The sequence below is a fragment of the Protopterus annectens genome, chromosome 1.part1 (genome assembly GCF_019279795.1).
Source record: "Protopterus annectens isolate FY-2018-M chromosome 1.part1, PAN1.0, whole genome shotgun sequence".
Taxonomy (NCBI): Eukaryota; Metazoa; Chordata; order Ceratodontiformes; family Protopteridae; genus Protopterus; species Protopterus annectens.
In genome coordinates this window covers 1,149,702,638-1,149,716,393 of record NC_056726.1, presented here as the reverse complement: position 1 = coordinate 1,149,716,393, position 13,756 = coordinate 1,149,702,638, and the positions used below count along the sequence as shown (strand labels likewise).

Below are 13,756 nucleotides of genomic sequence, written 5' to 3'. Positions count from 1 at the left end.
ACTATTGCTGTGCTGCTTCATTTGCTTATATACCCATATGCCCATAGCTCTTGGTTCCTCAAACACACACCTCAACATCTCCCTAACACTGCTGTCATCCATTCTTCAGTCAGATTCGCAGTGTATCCACACCACTACACATTTGCCACTCCATGGTCCTGTAGACCCAACCCATTGGTTGACTCACTCTATGTATCCTCAGAACTCCCAAACGTTTAGTCCACAAACATTGATGACATGAACGACCAAAAGGATACTATTCACAATTTTTGGGTTGTCCCACATGGGACACTCATATGTTTATGGCAAGATTAGACTCTATACTTTATTACTTCCTTACTCCCGTTAACATGAAACTACAATTAATTAATATGTATGACTATGTGGTAACGCACACGTTACACATGAGAGCCTAATTATGTACATGTTCTGCGTATTTCTTTTACAAATAGACCGGTTTAGTAATTGGTGTTGCCGTAGCGGGTAGATCACAGGAATGTTTCTATGTGTGGGGAAGTCCTCACATTTGATTATTGTCAGCACAGCATATGAGTGTCCCAAAAGCAGACTTCACTCTTCTTAAGAAGGAGATGGTATCCTTTAAGCCCACTGTGCCAGTAGATACCACATCCCGCAATGCCGAATCCTTCACAAATGCTTTCTATGGACATATCCAGGAATGCATGGATCATGCAATCCCAAACAAATCCAAGTCCCTCTCCACCAAATGTAAGCTTCCTGTCTGGTGGACCTCAGCCATAAACAAATTGTATAACAAAAGAAGGAAGCTACTGCACGTCAGAACGAAATCCCATGAAGGGAAGACGTCTCTGATCAACATTAGCAGAAAACTACGTTCTCTCATAAAAACATCCAAGGCAAACTTTGAGAGAAAAATAGCTAAGGACACTAAAGATAAGCACAAAGCCTTCTTCAGCTATGTTAGAAACCTGGGTGGAAACCCTCAGATATGCTCTGAGTTGGTTCACAACAACAAAAAATACACTGAACCCACAGATATTGCTAACATTCTGGCTGACAGGTTCAGTGCAAACTTCTCGCCTCCTTCACCCCCAAAAGAAGAAATACTTATCCCAGATGAATGTAATCTCCCTGTCATCTCAGATGTCCAAGTGAGAACCATCCTAAACAAAGCAAAAAACACAGCATCAATGGGACCTGACAGTATCCCGGGGTGCATGTTACGAGAACTCCAAGAGGAGCTAAACCCACACATAAAAATGCTATTTAATCTTAGCCTTACTTCGGGTTATGTACCTGTACACTGGCGTACAGCAACAGTGGTCCCACTCCACAAGGGGGGGTGCCTCTACAGACCCTGGAAACTACCACCCCATAAGCTTGACTAGTCTGGTCTGCAAAGCTATGGAAAGAATCATTATGAAACTCATAAACAGAGACATAGGGGACCTACAGACACTTGACCCCACCCAGTTCGGCTTTGTGAAGGGCAGATCCTGCCTTTTAAACCTGGTTGACTTTTTCGAAAGAGTCACTAGAGCCATTGATGAGGGCAAAGCAGTCCATACAGCATACCTGGACTTGGCTAAGGCCTTCGACACAATACCCCACTCAGGCATCATAGATAAGCTAAACAGCTTAAAAGTAAACCCCTATGTCACTAGATGGGTTGCAAACTGGCTAAAGGACAGAACCCATAAAGTTAAAATCGCTGGAGCAATGTCAGACTCAAAGCCAGTCACAAGTGGTGTCCCACAGGGATCTGTCCTGGGACCCCTCTTGTTCGACATTTATTTCTCAGATGTTAAAGCAAACATGGGAGGGCTGTGGCTGACAAAGTTTGCAGATGACTGCAAACTAGGCGCCATAGTCGATACACCAGCTGACACACACATCCTACAAAAAGGCCTCACTGAAAAGGACAACTGGTGCCGTAGTCACGGCCTTAAACTAAATGCCAAAAAATGTATAGTCATCCCTTTTGGAAAAAACAAAGTACCCACAAATTATCACATAGACAGCAACCCATTGAGTACGGAAAAAGTAATCAAAGACCTAGGGACCCAAGTAGACAGCGACCTCTCATTTGACACCCACGTTGCCAAAGTGGTTAGAAAAACATTCTACCTTGCACACCTCATCATGAAGGGATTCACACCCAGATCCAAGGATGTCATTGTACCCTTATATTCCTCCCTCATCAGACCCATGATTGAGTACAATGCCCCATTTGGTATGTACATCACCCGGCACCTGCAACAGCTGGAGAGACCACAGAAGTACCTCACCAAAAGGATCAAGGGTCTCCAACATATGTCTTATTCCGCCAGACTAAAGAAACTTCAGCTCTATTCAGTGGCATACCGCCTGCTCAGGGGTGATCTCTGCCTGACGTACAAGGCCATATCCAATCAGGATTTGATGGACATGCTCCACCTCAAAAAATCCAAATCCATCAGGACCACGAGAGCTAAAGACTTAAACCTCGGCACAAGTATGAATAGGACATGCTGGAGGGATAGATTCATAACCCAAAGGCTTCCCATGCTTTGGAATAGGATCCCAGTTCGTATTAGGCAGAGCCCCTCACTAACTCTCTTCAAGAGAAATCTTGATGAGTGGATGGGAAATCGAAAATTTACCCCAGGGGTCACATCTGGGTCATTGCTAGACAGGGGCACAGTAAACTAATTCTATTATATAAGGGGACCTTCATTGTGTCACTACTAGACAGAGGCACAGTATTCTAGATTTATTCTGTACATTTTTGTACATTTCATGGGGTGGCAAAAGCCACATCACTATGGCTAGGCTTACAAATGCCCCAGGGCAGATAGCCTAGTACTATACTATGAAACTATGAAACTATGAAACATTGTACACACTTCTGCATTTTAGTAGTTTTGTCCCATCCCTCTTCTGCACAGCCTATTATTCTATCTACTGTCAAGGTTTGTAAGTGCACATTCATGTTATTTATGTCTGCAAATGGAATGCATGTGTTACAGAGAGTGTACTTCTACATATTGATGTCTGTATGTGTGTATGCATAAATATCTATAACAAACTCGCTGACCTCCATGGAGCGGTCCAGTTAGAACCAGGCCATCCAACCCTGGCACGCCTGGCTCCATAATTTCATACCCATAGTTCTCCACCCCACCCGTGTTCAAAATACATGCATACCTTCCATTGTCCACTTGTTATCGCAGCCATGACACATCTCCACACTTTGCCCTCTCCAGAACGTTAGAGGCCCTACATATATGTTGTACCACCCCATGTATTCTCAGGCTCTCCCACCATTTAGTCTTTGAACATACCTGCCCTTGCTTGTGTAATGGTCGGAAGGCCAAATAGCCTATATAATTTTTGGGTAGTCCCAGCAGGGACTTCCCTCTGTGTGTAAAGTAGACTTAGCAAATCAACGATGTTACTCCCACTGGTAATATCCTGCCTGTAGTGTGAGTAGCAGTGCTTTGCTCACCCCTGCCCAGCTGGATATGACATACGCTGACAGCGCTATATAATACTGGAGTTGCTGTTGATTCCCTTCTCATTCCTTTTGTATGCTTTATTGTTACATCGTTCTTTCTTCATATATATATATATATATATATATATATATATATATATATATATATATATATATATTATATATTTGTATATACTTATATACATTTCCTATGCTGGGCACTGCTTAGACCCGTGCATGTTCACTCAGACTTGCTTACTGGTACTTATATGTGTTTACTGCTGCTTATTTGTGCTTACACCTGCTTACTAGTACCTTATTCGTTATGACAGTGCCACTTTGCTTGAATGATATTTAAGTTAAATATCTCATGCGATACTCTTATGTCACTTTTATGGCAAAACGACATTCATTCCACATGGAAAATGATATGTGCTATTGTTGGGCTTGAACCATGAATGCCTGTTTGTTAGGCAGATGCTCCGAACACTACACTATTGACACGTTGATTCTGCATGTTTTTCTCTATTTGAATGAATATGATGTGTAAGCTACACTCATCGGAGGGCAGCGATGTGCAAACATGCTGCGCTTTGCTTACACCTTTGATATTGCAGCAATTCGAATGTATAATAGGGACACAGGGACAGGGAATCTAATTGTGAAAGTTCTACAGACAGGGCTCAACATTCCACTATGTGCTTGTGTGTTTACTACTATGAGTTTATTTCACTGTTCGTGGACACTCTTCTATGCTTAGCATACATGTCGGTATCCACGGACACTGAATTACTGACTTACAATTAGGGGTGGGCTCTACTAGTAGGCATAGTAGGTTTTGCAATAGTCGAGTCATGTTTACTCCTCTGTAGAGCACTTGTACATGTCTCCTGCACTCGCACTCGTTTCCTGTGCATGTGGAGTTTGCGGCGGCATGCCCTCATACATATTCATATGGCGCTGCTGCGCCATCTGTAGTGAGGACGCTCGGTGCAAGGCTAAAACCATCCTAGCACCGAGTTTCTTGAGTCCCGGGGTACGTCTGGTAAGAAACAATGATTTCAAGTAGTAGAATAAAACTGCTTTGCATCAAAGTACTTATTGATAGGAGGAAATGTGTACTTTATATTCATGTGTCACAATGACAAAAACTGAAATCATAACTTTGATTGGGGGTGAAATTAAGCAAACAAGACATGCTTCCTAGGTTTTAAAAAGTTGAGATTAGAACATTGACTGACTGTGTAGAATTGAAAGGTCAGTGAAGGGATATTGTTTTAAAGAAGAGAAAACCGTTAGTAATACTGAAGCAGATTTGAAGCAGATGGTTTTTAAAAATGAAAAAAAAAACAAGTTCAGAAGGTTTTGCATGACTGGCAAACTAATAATGATGCTGCAAAAGTAACATGTCAGAATGTACAAACTGAGAGTATTGCTGAAGGCATGAGTCAAGGAGACAGAATAAAGACCACATCTGTTTACAAAAGTGTTCAAAATAAAGTGCTCACTTCATGAAAGCAAGACAAAGTTACTTTGTTCTAGCTTATGCAAAAGAAATCAGAAAGTGGAAATGAAAATAAATATTTGGCACTTAACAATAAGGGCTCAAAAAGAAATACAGTGACAGAATAACAGTTAATTAAACATATATAGCACATTCAGGAGCTGGAATAAAATTGCAGAAGGAATGGAAGGTTTCTTAATGTGCTGCAGAAAAATAAGAGAAAGTAGTTCTGCAAGATCACTAAGTGATGAGAATGAAAATAAAATCTAAAACAGCTCCCTGAAGGAAGTAATCACACTAAATATATATATACATACATATATATGTATATATATAGATATATATATATATATATATATCTATATATATATATATATATATGTATGTATGTATATATATTTCTGTGCCAATCAACAGGAGAATGGCATACTGATTTAACAGAAACAAATAGGAGAAATGTATTCCCCAAAACAGAAGAAAGACACTCAATACTTTTCAGAAACATGAGAGATGACTAACAGAGAAAACATCAGAGACATTCAAAGCCTTTCAGCCAAAACAAAGCAACTGTGATTAAGGCCATATTTGTCTGTAGAATAGACAGATACTAAGCCTGATACTTCAGAAATGACTCTTAGTGAAAGCACTGTGTGCAGAGCACCTTAAATAGTCACACTGAATGATGTCCAGTTGTTGACAAACCACCTGTGTCTGATGTAAGCTCTTCACAGAAAGACCTACAGGAATCAACATGTAATAATAAAAGGGCAAAAAGAGCACAAGGAACTTTGGTTGTCCTGCTTTTCTGAAACAAGTTAAACCAACGTCTTTCCAAATGACTGGGGAGCTTTCATGTGCTTCTTTTATAATACACATGGCAAGAACTTGACTGAGAAAAACATGACACACAGTATGCAGCCTGTTTCAAGAATGTATCTGCACTGAGTATTTGATAAACAGAATATTCATAGATTAGTAAAAAGCTAACTGCCCTTGCGACCCATTTTAAGCCTAGCCAATTATCCCTTGTGAGACTCAAACCCTCCACCTTGTGTTTGCAAGGCAAACACCTTAACCATTAGGCCACCCTCCCAACTCTTTTATAAGTGCACAGGATAAGTCCAGAAGTTTCCAATAGTTTATTCATTTAAGTAGGTAGATGAACGAGTATTCTTGTTCTAATACATTACATTCAACAGGTCAGTTATTTAAAGGCAGTTACAGACAATGATGGGAGGGTCCATGAGAGCTAATTGGAGGAAATTCTGGGAGATGGAAAAAAGGAGCCAGTCCTAAAGCTTAGAGGTTAGTCCCTTATTTGAATATTCTTGAAAGACCCATGATGGTTTACCAGCTCAGCAGCCAATGTACATCCATTCTTAGTTAAAAGGTTTTATTTTTATTTTCTTTATTTATTTTTTTAACTTCTAACAAATAAAACAGGACAGCACACTATGAGCTACAACTATGGAACTGTATTTAAGAAAACACTTTCACGTGAGATTTGTCAGGTCCATCTAGGCCTTTATCTAGCAAGGCCACAGAACTTTCTAGCCCTCTTTTGCACTAACTTTACCACTTGGAACTTGAAGAGCAGAAGAATCTGAATAGAACAGCCCTGACTTCTCCACCTTGAACCTGGAGAGAGTGTAAGAATCTGAAGAGAAGAGCCCTCAGTAAATCCTACACTCAGAAAGAAGCTTGACAATGAATACCCCAGACTGGAGTACCATAAAACCATGATCTAGGACCAAGAGCATTCCACCTCTCACTGCAGCTACCTTACAGCAGCCAGGTATAAATTCTGTACCCACTGGGCCCGCATTTAACAACATTTCTATAATCTGCAGTACAATGAAAATTGTTGTTCCAGGGCACCACCCCACACTGCTATATTCTTTACATTATAAGCACAATTTGCCTAAGCTCAAAGAAGATCTGAGATTCATATGTTTATTAAAAGCTTTTGTTACTCTGCATTTCACCATTTGGTGGGTTTTGATTCCATGGGCACAGAAAGCCAACACAAAAGGTTCTGAGGTCTTGAACTTTACTTACTTTTTTCCTCCTACTAGTGCACATCCATGAGCTCTGTAAGAAATGACATTGTGACTTGTTTTCCACTGGATGTTAATTCTCTGGATGCATGTATTGTTCAAAAATGGGAATCACCTAGTGCAGCTTTAAGTGACTACCTGCCCTACTTATATAAAAAGGTCTGTCTTCATTTAGAGGAAGAAGAATGGAGACTGGTCACATTAATCATGTACACGAGTCTGTTATAAGTAGGCACTGTAAACCTTTTTGTTATACATGAGAAAATTAGCCTTTCATATTATAAGTCAGGAGATAATGAGCCCCGTAAACATGGGCACAGCCTCTCATTTTACATGTGTTCGACTGGAAAGAGTTCTGTAATAAAGCTTTCATATTTGGCTTCAAGGAATATGAGCCCCGCTGATGCAGACACAGCCTCTCATTTTACATATGTTACAAAACAAATTACTAAAGCCTGGTGTAAACCTCATAAAAGCAGGCATTTTCAATATTCAAAATGTAAACCACTCTATTAGATGGCTCTGATAAAGCTCAGGTGAAAGTGTTTTCTTAAATATAGTTCAATAGTGGTAGCTCATATTGTGTTGTCATGTTTTGTTTGTCCATAGGCTGCTGAGCTGCTAAACCATCATGGGTCTTTCAGGAATATTCAAATAAGGGACTAACCTCTAAGCTTTGGGATTGGCTCCTTATAGTTATATCTCCCAGTGTTTCCTCCAGTCAGCTCCATGATCCTCCCATGACTGTCTGTAACTGCCTGAAATGTAATGTATTAGAACAAGAACACTCGTCCATCTACCTACTTAACTGAATAAACCACTGGAAACTTCAACAAGGTGTCTCTATTCCTCACGCAAAAGGGCTAGCAGAGAGAGGGAGAGTCCCTTAAATATGCTAGCTAAAGTGATTTTATCTGGACTTATCCTTTATACTCTGTTTCATGTTAGTCTTGTCACCCTCTGGGTCACAGGAGGGATACCAGACATCTCCAGACTTCACTTGAGCTCTGGATTACCTCTGTTCCCCAAGTATTTGTGAGGATGCTGCTTGGAGATTTCCACACTTCCCATTTAGGTAGTAGAAGTTAGACACACACTCCAGAGATAGAGCTAGCTTTGTCACTGAAGTATTATAAAGCATGCTATGATCAGCCCAAGGTTAGGGGCCAGCTGTACTTGGAACCTTGATACACCAGCTCTTTGCATGCACTTTAAGACAATATTCACTTTATCTGTGCAGTATGTACTTTGGACTGACAGTAACCTTTTCTTCTTAATTCTGACTGCAGTTATACTGGAACTCGTATTCTTAACTGTGTAAATAGGAAAGGCATATGTTATTTATGCTCTCCTTTAATGTGGAAGTCCCTATGTAAGACCACTGCACAGAGGGCAAACTTGAGGATATCTAAATGAGTTTTCTTATCCACCTCTGGCTAGAAGACTCATATTCCCCTGCAGTTTATTCAGTTCACTTTATGAATTCACTGTATCACTTATCTGACCCGTACAGTCAAACATCAACACTTGCGGTGAGTACCATCAGAAAGCTGGTCTTTGCACTGCCACTGACACTACTTAAATATCTTAAATATTTTATTGATTTTCAAAAAGATAAAACATAATTTCTACTAGAATACAAATGAAACAAAGACAAACTATATACAATATGTACATATGGCCTATAGGGAAAAAAATGAGAATAACAGAGTTAGATAGAGGTAGTTACACAATTTAAATATTTTGATGTTACTTACAAGGCTTCTTTTGTGAGTCACTGACAAAGTAAATGATGAATTCTAGTACACTAAAACTGACAACTGAACATTAACTCACACAAACAAGAATACAAAAAATTGCTAATATATACCTTGATTTAAACACTGGCAGCAGAGCTTTTGCATACCACTTTTACTATTTATCCTGAATTCCACTGCCACAGCTTTCACATACCACTTTTACTAATTATCCTGAATTCCACTGCCACAGGTCTAAGAAAGAATAGCAGTTTTGCAGCAAAGACAGCAATTGTTTGACTGTACAGAATCATCCTGTAATTCATAAGTGTTTTAAAACTGACACACATGTTAGTAAAAATAATCACATTTGATATAATCATAATTATCTGCAAAATCATATAAAGTTTTTTTTTCTTTTTCTTTTTCTGGAGTGTACAGTTTCACGTCTTTCACAAATTAAGGATTTTGTAATCACATTAGTTCCAATAACAAGATGCTCTTTTCAAACAGGTGTCTTTGTACCATGTCTAATGATTCAGTTATATTACTCACACATGCAGATCTATATGCTATGCTTTATAGGGATTCCCAGAAATGTAACTAGTGAGTTCCATCTATATGCATCACAGTCATAATGTGTATATATGTCTATCTATTTATCTTTTTATTTATTTTTTTTATTTTTGTTTTCTTTTTGAATTTGTCATTACAGGTATTTGCACAAAGTGCCCACAAGATTACTGGACAAACTCAGCGAAAATCGTCTGCATTAAAAAATACCTTGAGTTTCTTTCTTATGAAGATCCTTTGGGCATATCATTAGCAATGACAGCTGTGGTTTCATCACTGGTGCCAATTGTTGTTTTATGTATCTTCATCAAACACCATAACACTCCAGTAGTCAAAGCAAATAACCGGGAAGTCAGCTACTTCCTCCTTGTAACCCTTACATTTTGTTTACTGACAGCTTTAATATTTATTGGCCCTCCAAACAATGAGACATGCATTTTCAGACAAACAGCTTTTGGTATATTCTTTTCCATCTGTGTGTCATCTGTACTGGCAAAAACCATCACAGTAGTGATTGCATTTAATGCCACAAAACCTGGAAGTCATTTAAAGAGCTTGGTTGGATCAAAGACATCATTTTATATAATATTTTGTTGTTTTGCATTTCAGTTTATTATATGTATCATATGGCTCTCTATTTCACCACCCTTCTCAGATACTGACAAAACACTTCCAGAGAAAATACTAATTCAGTGTAATGAAGGCTCCATATTCATGTTTTATTGCATGCTGGGATATTTAGGCATATTAGCAACAATAAGCCTTATAATTGCCTTCTTGGCCAGAAACTTACCAGATGGCTTCAATGAGGCCAGATTTATCACATTTAGTATGATTGTTTTTATAAGTGTGTGGCTTTCATTTGTACCTGCATATATCAGCACAAGGGGGATGTATATGGTTGCTGTAGAGGTTTTTGCCATTCTCTCATCTAGCATTGGCTTACTGCTTTGCATTTTTTTACCCAAATGCTATATTATTCTTATAAGACCCAGCAAAAACACAAGAGGGTACATTGTAAGGCCACAAACCACATTGTTTAAGGCATAAAATAAAGAAAAGCATCCAGTCTGAGAATGTATATTAATTGTTTTACAAGAACCTTTAACCACCTAAAAACTGTGTTGGAAAACAGTGGATATAATATTATGACATGAGTCATATTATCTATTTTCACTACATCTTTGCATTTCTGATAGACATTACCAAAGCAAATAGTGTACCATATATTTTTGTACCAAGTGGCAAAAACTATATTGCAAGACGTCTGCAACAGCTTGCATTGTTTTCTGTTCTGTAATCAGGTTACCTTCAATAATTTTGCTATTTATTGAAAATGGATTATTGTTTGCACACAAGTGCAATTAAAGGCACATGATCAGATGAAAATTGCAGAGAACTATTTCTAGGGTTTTCAGTACATGAGAGAGTTTCATTGACAGCCAATATTACATCACCATCTTCTAAATTCTTACACCATGGAAAAAGGAAATGATAAAACGCAAAATGCAATACTCCATTACATTTCCCAACATACTATAATCATCCTGAAAACTTCAAAAGTGGTTGCTGTTTCTCAAACACACTGACAATCTCCATAAAATGGGCATTTATCTGTTTCATTATGTATAACATCTAAAAGGTTTTCCATTAAACCTATGACAAAAACATATACAGCCAATGTTATAAATATGTATTCTTCTAATTAACATTGACTGCCTTATTTATAATATTTTGTACATTGCGACAAGGATTTAATACAGCATCTCATGTATATTAACAAAATTAAATCATTTGAGGAGATCCTACTTAGAGATTATAGCTGCTTGGGCTCTGCAGAACATCTTGTGCCTGGAGATATTCATGTTAGTCATATGATAAACCGTACTGGGTTAGAACATCTTAGCATACTTGTCATGTATAAAAACACACCAGGATAGCCGCTCTTAGAAAAACAACACCCGCTTTAATGACTTTAAATGCACATTGTACAAACGTTTTTCATCTCACTTAATAGCAAAACTTCTTCAGAAATTTACTACATACATAAAATTCACCCTTTATATAAACTTTGAAATAAATTTGGCGCCAAAGCAAACGCCTCCATTGATGACGAAATTTTAAAGCTATATTGCCTATGTTCCACATTAAATGAATCATCTTAAAGGCTTATATTCATAAATACTAATAAACATAAATGAATGGATTCTAAATACAATCACAATACTAAAAGATCAGTACATATTTGTATTTAAATAAAATAAAAAACAAAATTAGTCATTGACTCAAAAAATTATATATATATATATATATATATATATATATATATATATATATATAAAAATGTATATCTAAAAATCATTACATATTACTAAAAATTGTAAATTATAAATTATATGTGTATTAGACCAAAATCTATTAAAATGTATGATGAATTTATAATTTTATAATTCAATAAATTGATAACTTATACGAATTAATGTGCGTCACCTATCTAAACTTTTTAACTTTAACAAACACATAATAGAACATTTATCATTAATACCTGTAAAAACATATGCGTTAAGCCTTATTTGCCAAAGAAGTTCTAACTTTTCAAAAAATAGACCAGATGGTCCCCCTCTTGCATCAAATTGTACTTGTTGTATTACTTTAAACTTAAATTTATGTTCAGGGTATTTATTTGTATGCCTAGCTAAAGCATTCTCCTCTTTTTTTTGATTGATACATCTTACATGTTCTGAGACCCTATCTCTTAATCTTCAGTCCGTTTTGCCCACATAAAATGATGGACATCCCTGACATATTGCTATGTAGACCACTCCCTTTGAGTTACAATTATACCTCCCTTTTAGATAAATTTTATAGCCATTGATGTTAATTCTATAACCTGTGTCCATTAAATAACAAAATGAGCAGTTACCACATTGCATCATGCCCGAATTCCTTACAAATGTGTCTTTTTGTTTCTGAAAAAGGTGTTTAAAACTATTTGTCCTTCTCCATACAATCTTAGGTTTGAAATTGAAAATGGACCTTAAAGTGGGATCGTTATTTAATAAAGACCAATTTTTCATAATAATTTCCTTTATATGTACTGCATCAGAACTAAAATTCATAATGCATAATAAGTTGAAATTGTTTCCCTCTTGGAACAATTTTCCTCTGTCTGTTACTTTCATGATTGCTCCACTATTGTGATCTACACGCATCTTATTTTTATTGCTTAAAATGGGTGTATATGCTCCATTGCTTCTTTTTCTTACTACTTCACTCATTATTTCATCAATGAGACTAGATGGATATGCTCTATTGAGATACATTGACTTTAAATTGGAGCATTCCTCTTCAAAACCTTTATCTGTTATTATCATTTTTGCTGCCCGGACAAATTGTCCCTTAAGCACTGATCATTTTTGATGGTATGGGTGGGCACTAGAAAAAACGGACCAAAGATTAAGAGATAGGGTCTCGGAAAATGTAAGATGTATCAATCAAGGAAAAAAGGAGAATGCTTTAGCTAGGCATACAAATAAATACCCTGAACATAAATTTAAGTTTAAAGTAATACAACAAGTAACCATCTGGTCTATTTTTAGAAAAGTTAGAACTTCTTTGGCAAATAAGGCTTAATGCATATGTTTTTCCAGGTATTAATGATAAATGTTCTATTATGTGTTTGTTAAAGTTAAGAAGTTTAGATAGGTGAAGCACATTAATTTGTATAAGTTATCAATTTATTGAATTATAAAATTATAAATTCATCATACATTTTAATAGATTTTGGTGTAATACACATATAATTTATAATTTATATATTTTTAGTAATATTTAATGATTTTTAGATATACATTTATATATATATATATATATATATATATATATATATATATATATATATATATATATATATATAATTTTTTGGGTCATTGACTAATTTTGTTTTTTATTTTATTTAAATACAAATATGTAGTGATCTTTTAGTATTGTGATTGTATTTAGAATCCATTCATTTATGTTTATTAGTATTTGTGAATATATTCCTTTAAGATGATTCATTTAATGTGGAACATAGGCAATATAGCTTTAAAATTTCGTCATCAATGGAGGCATTTTCTTTGGCACCAAATTTAATTCAAAGTTTATATAAAGGGTGAATTTTATGTATGTAGTAAATTGAAGAAGTTTTGCTATTACGTGATACGAAAAACATTTGTACAAAGTGTGTTTAAAGTCATTAAAGCGGGTGTTGTTTTTCTAAGAGCAGCTATCCTGGTGTGTTTTTCCATACTTGTCATGTATGTTTACTTACGAGTGGATGCATATTTTCAGACTTTGACATATATAGGTAACTTATCTATGCATTTTTTTAAACAGAAATGCTGACAGGTGCTGACTGAGGTTTCTTTTTTTTGAGGATAAATTCTTG

At 36.5% G+C, this 13,756-nt stretch overlaps 1 protein-coding gene across 1 annotated transcript in view; it reads left to right on the top strand.

Moving 5' to 3' along the window:
• Nucleotides 1-10,377, top strand: part of LOC122815805 (vomeronasal type-2 receptor 26-like) — a 144,394-nt gene extending 134,017 nt beyond the window's left edge. Inside the window, exon 4 of the mRNA XM_044088607.1 lies at nucleotides 9,470-10,377. Within this exon, the coding sequence (XP_043944542.1) occupies nucleotides 9,470-10,377 (908 nt within the window). The remainder of the gene's footprint in view (nucleotides 1-9,469) is intronic.
• Nucleotides 10,378-13,756: the final 3,379 nt, after the last annotated feature.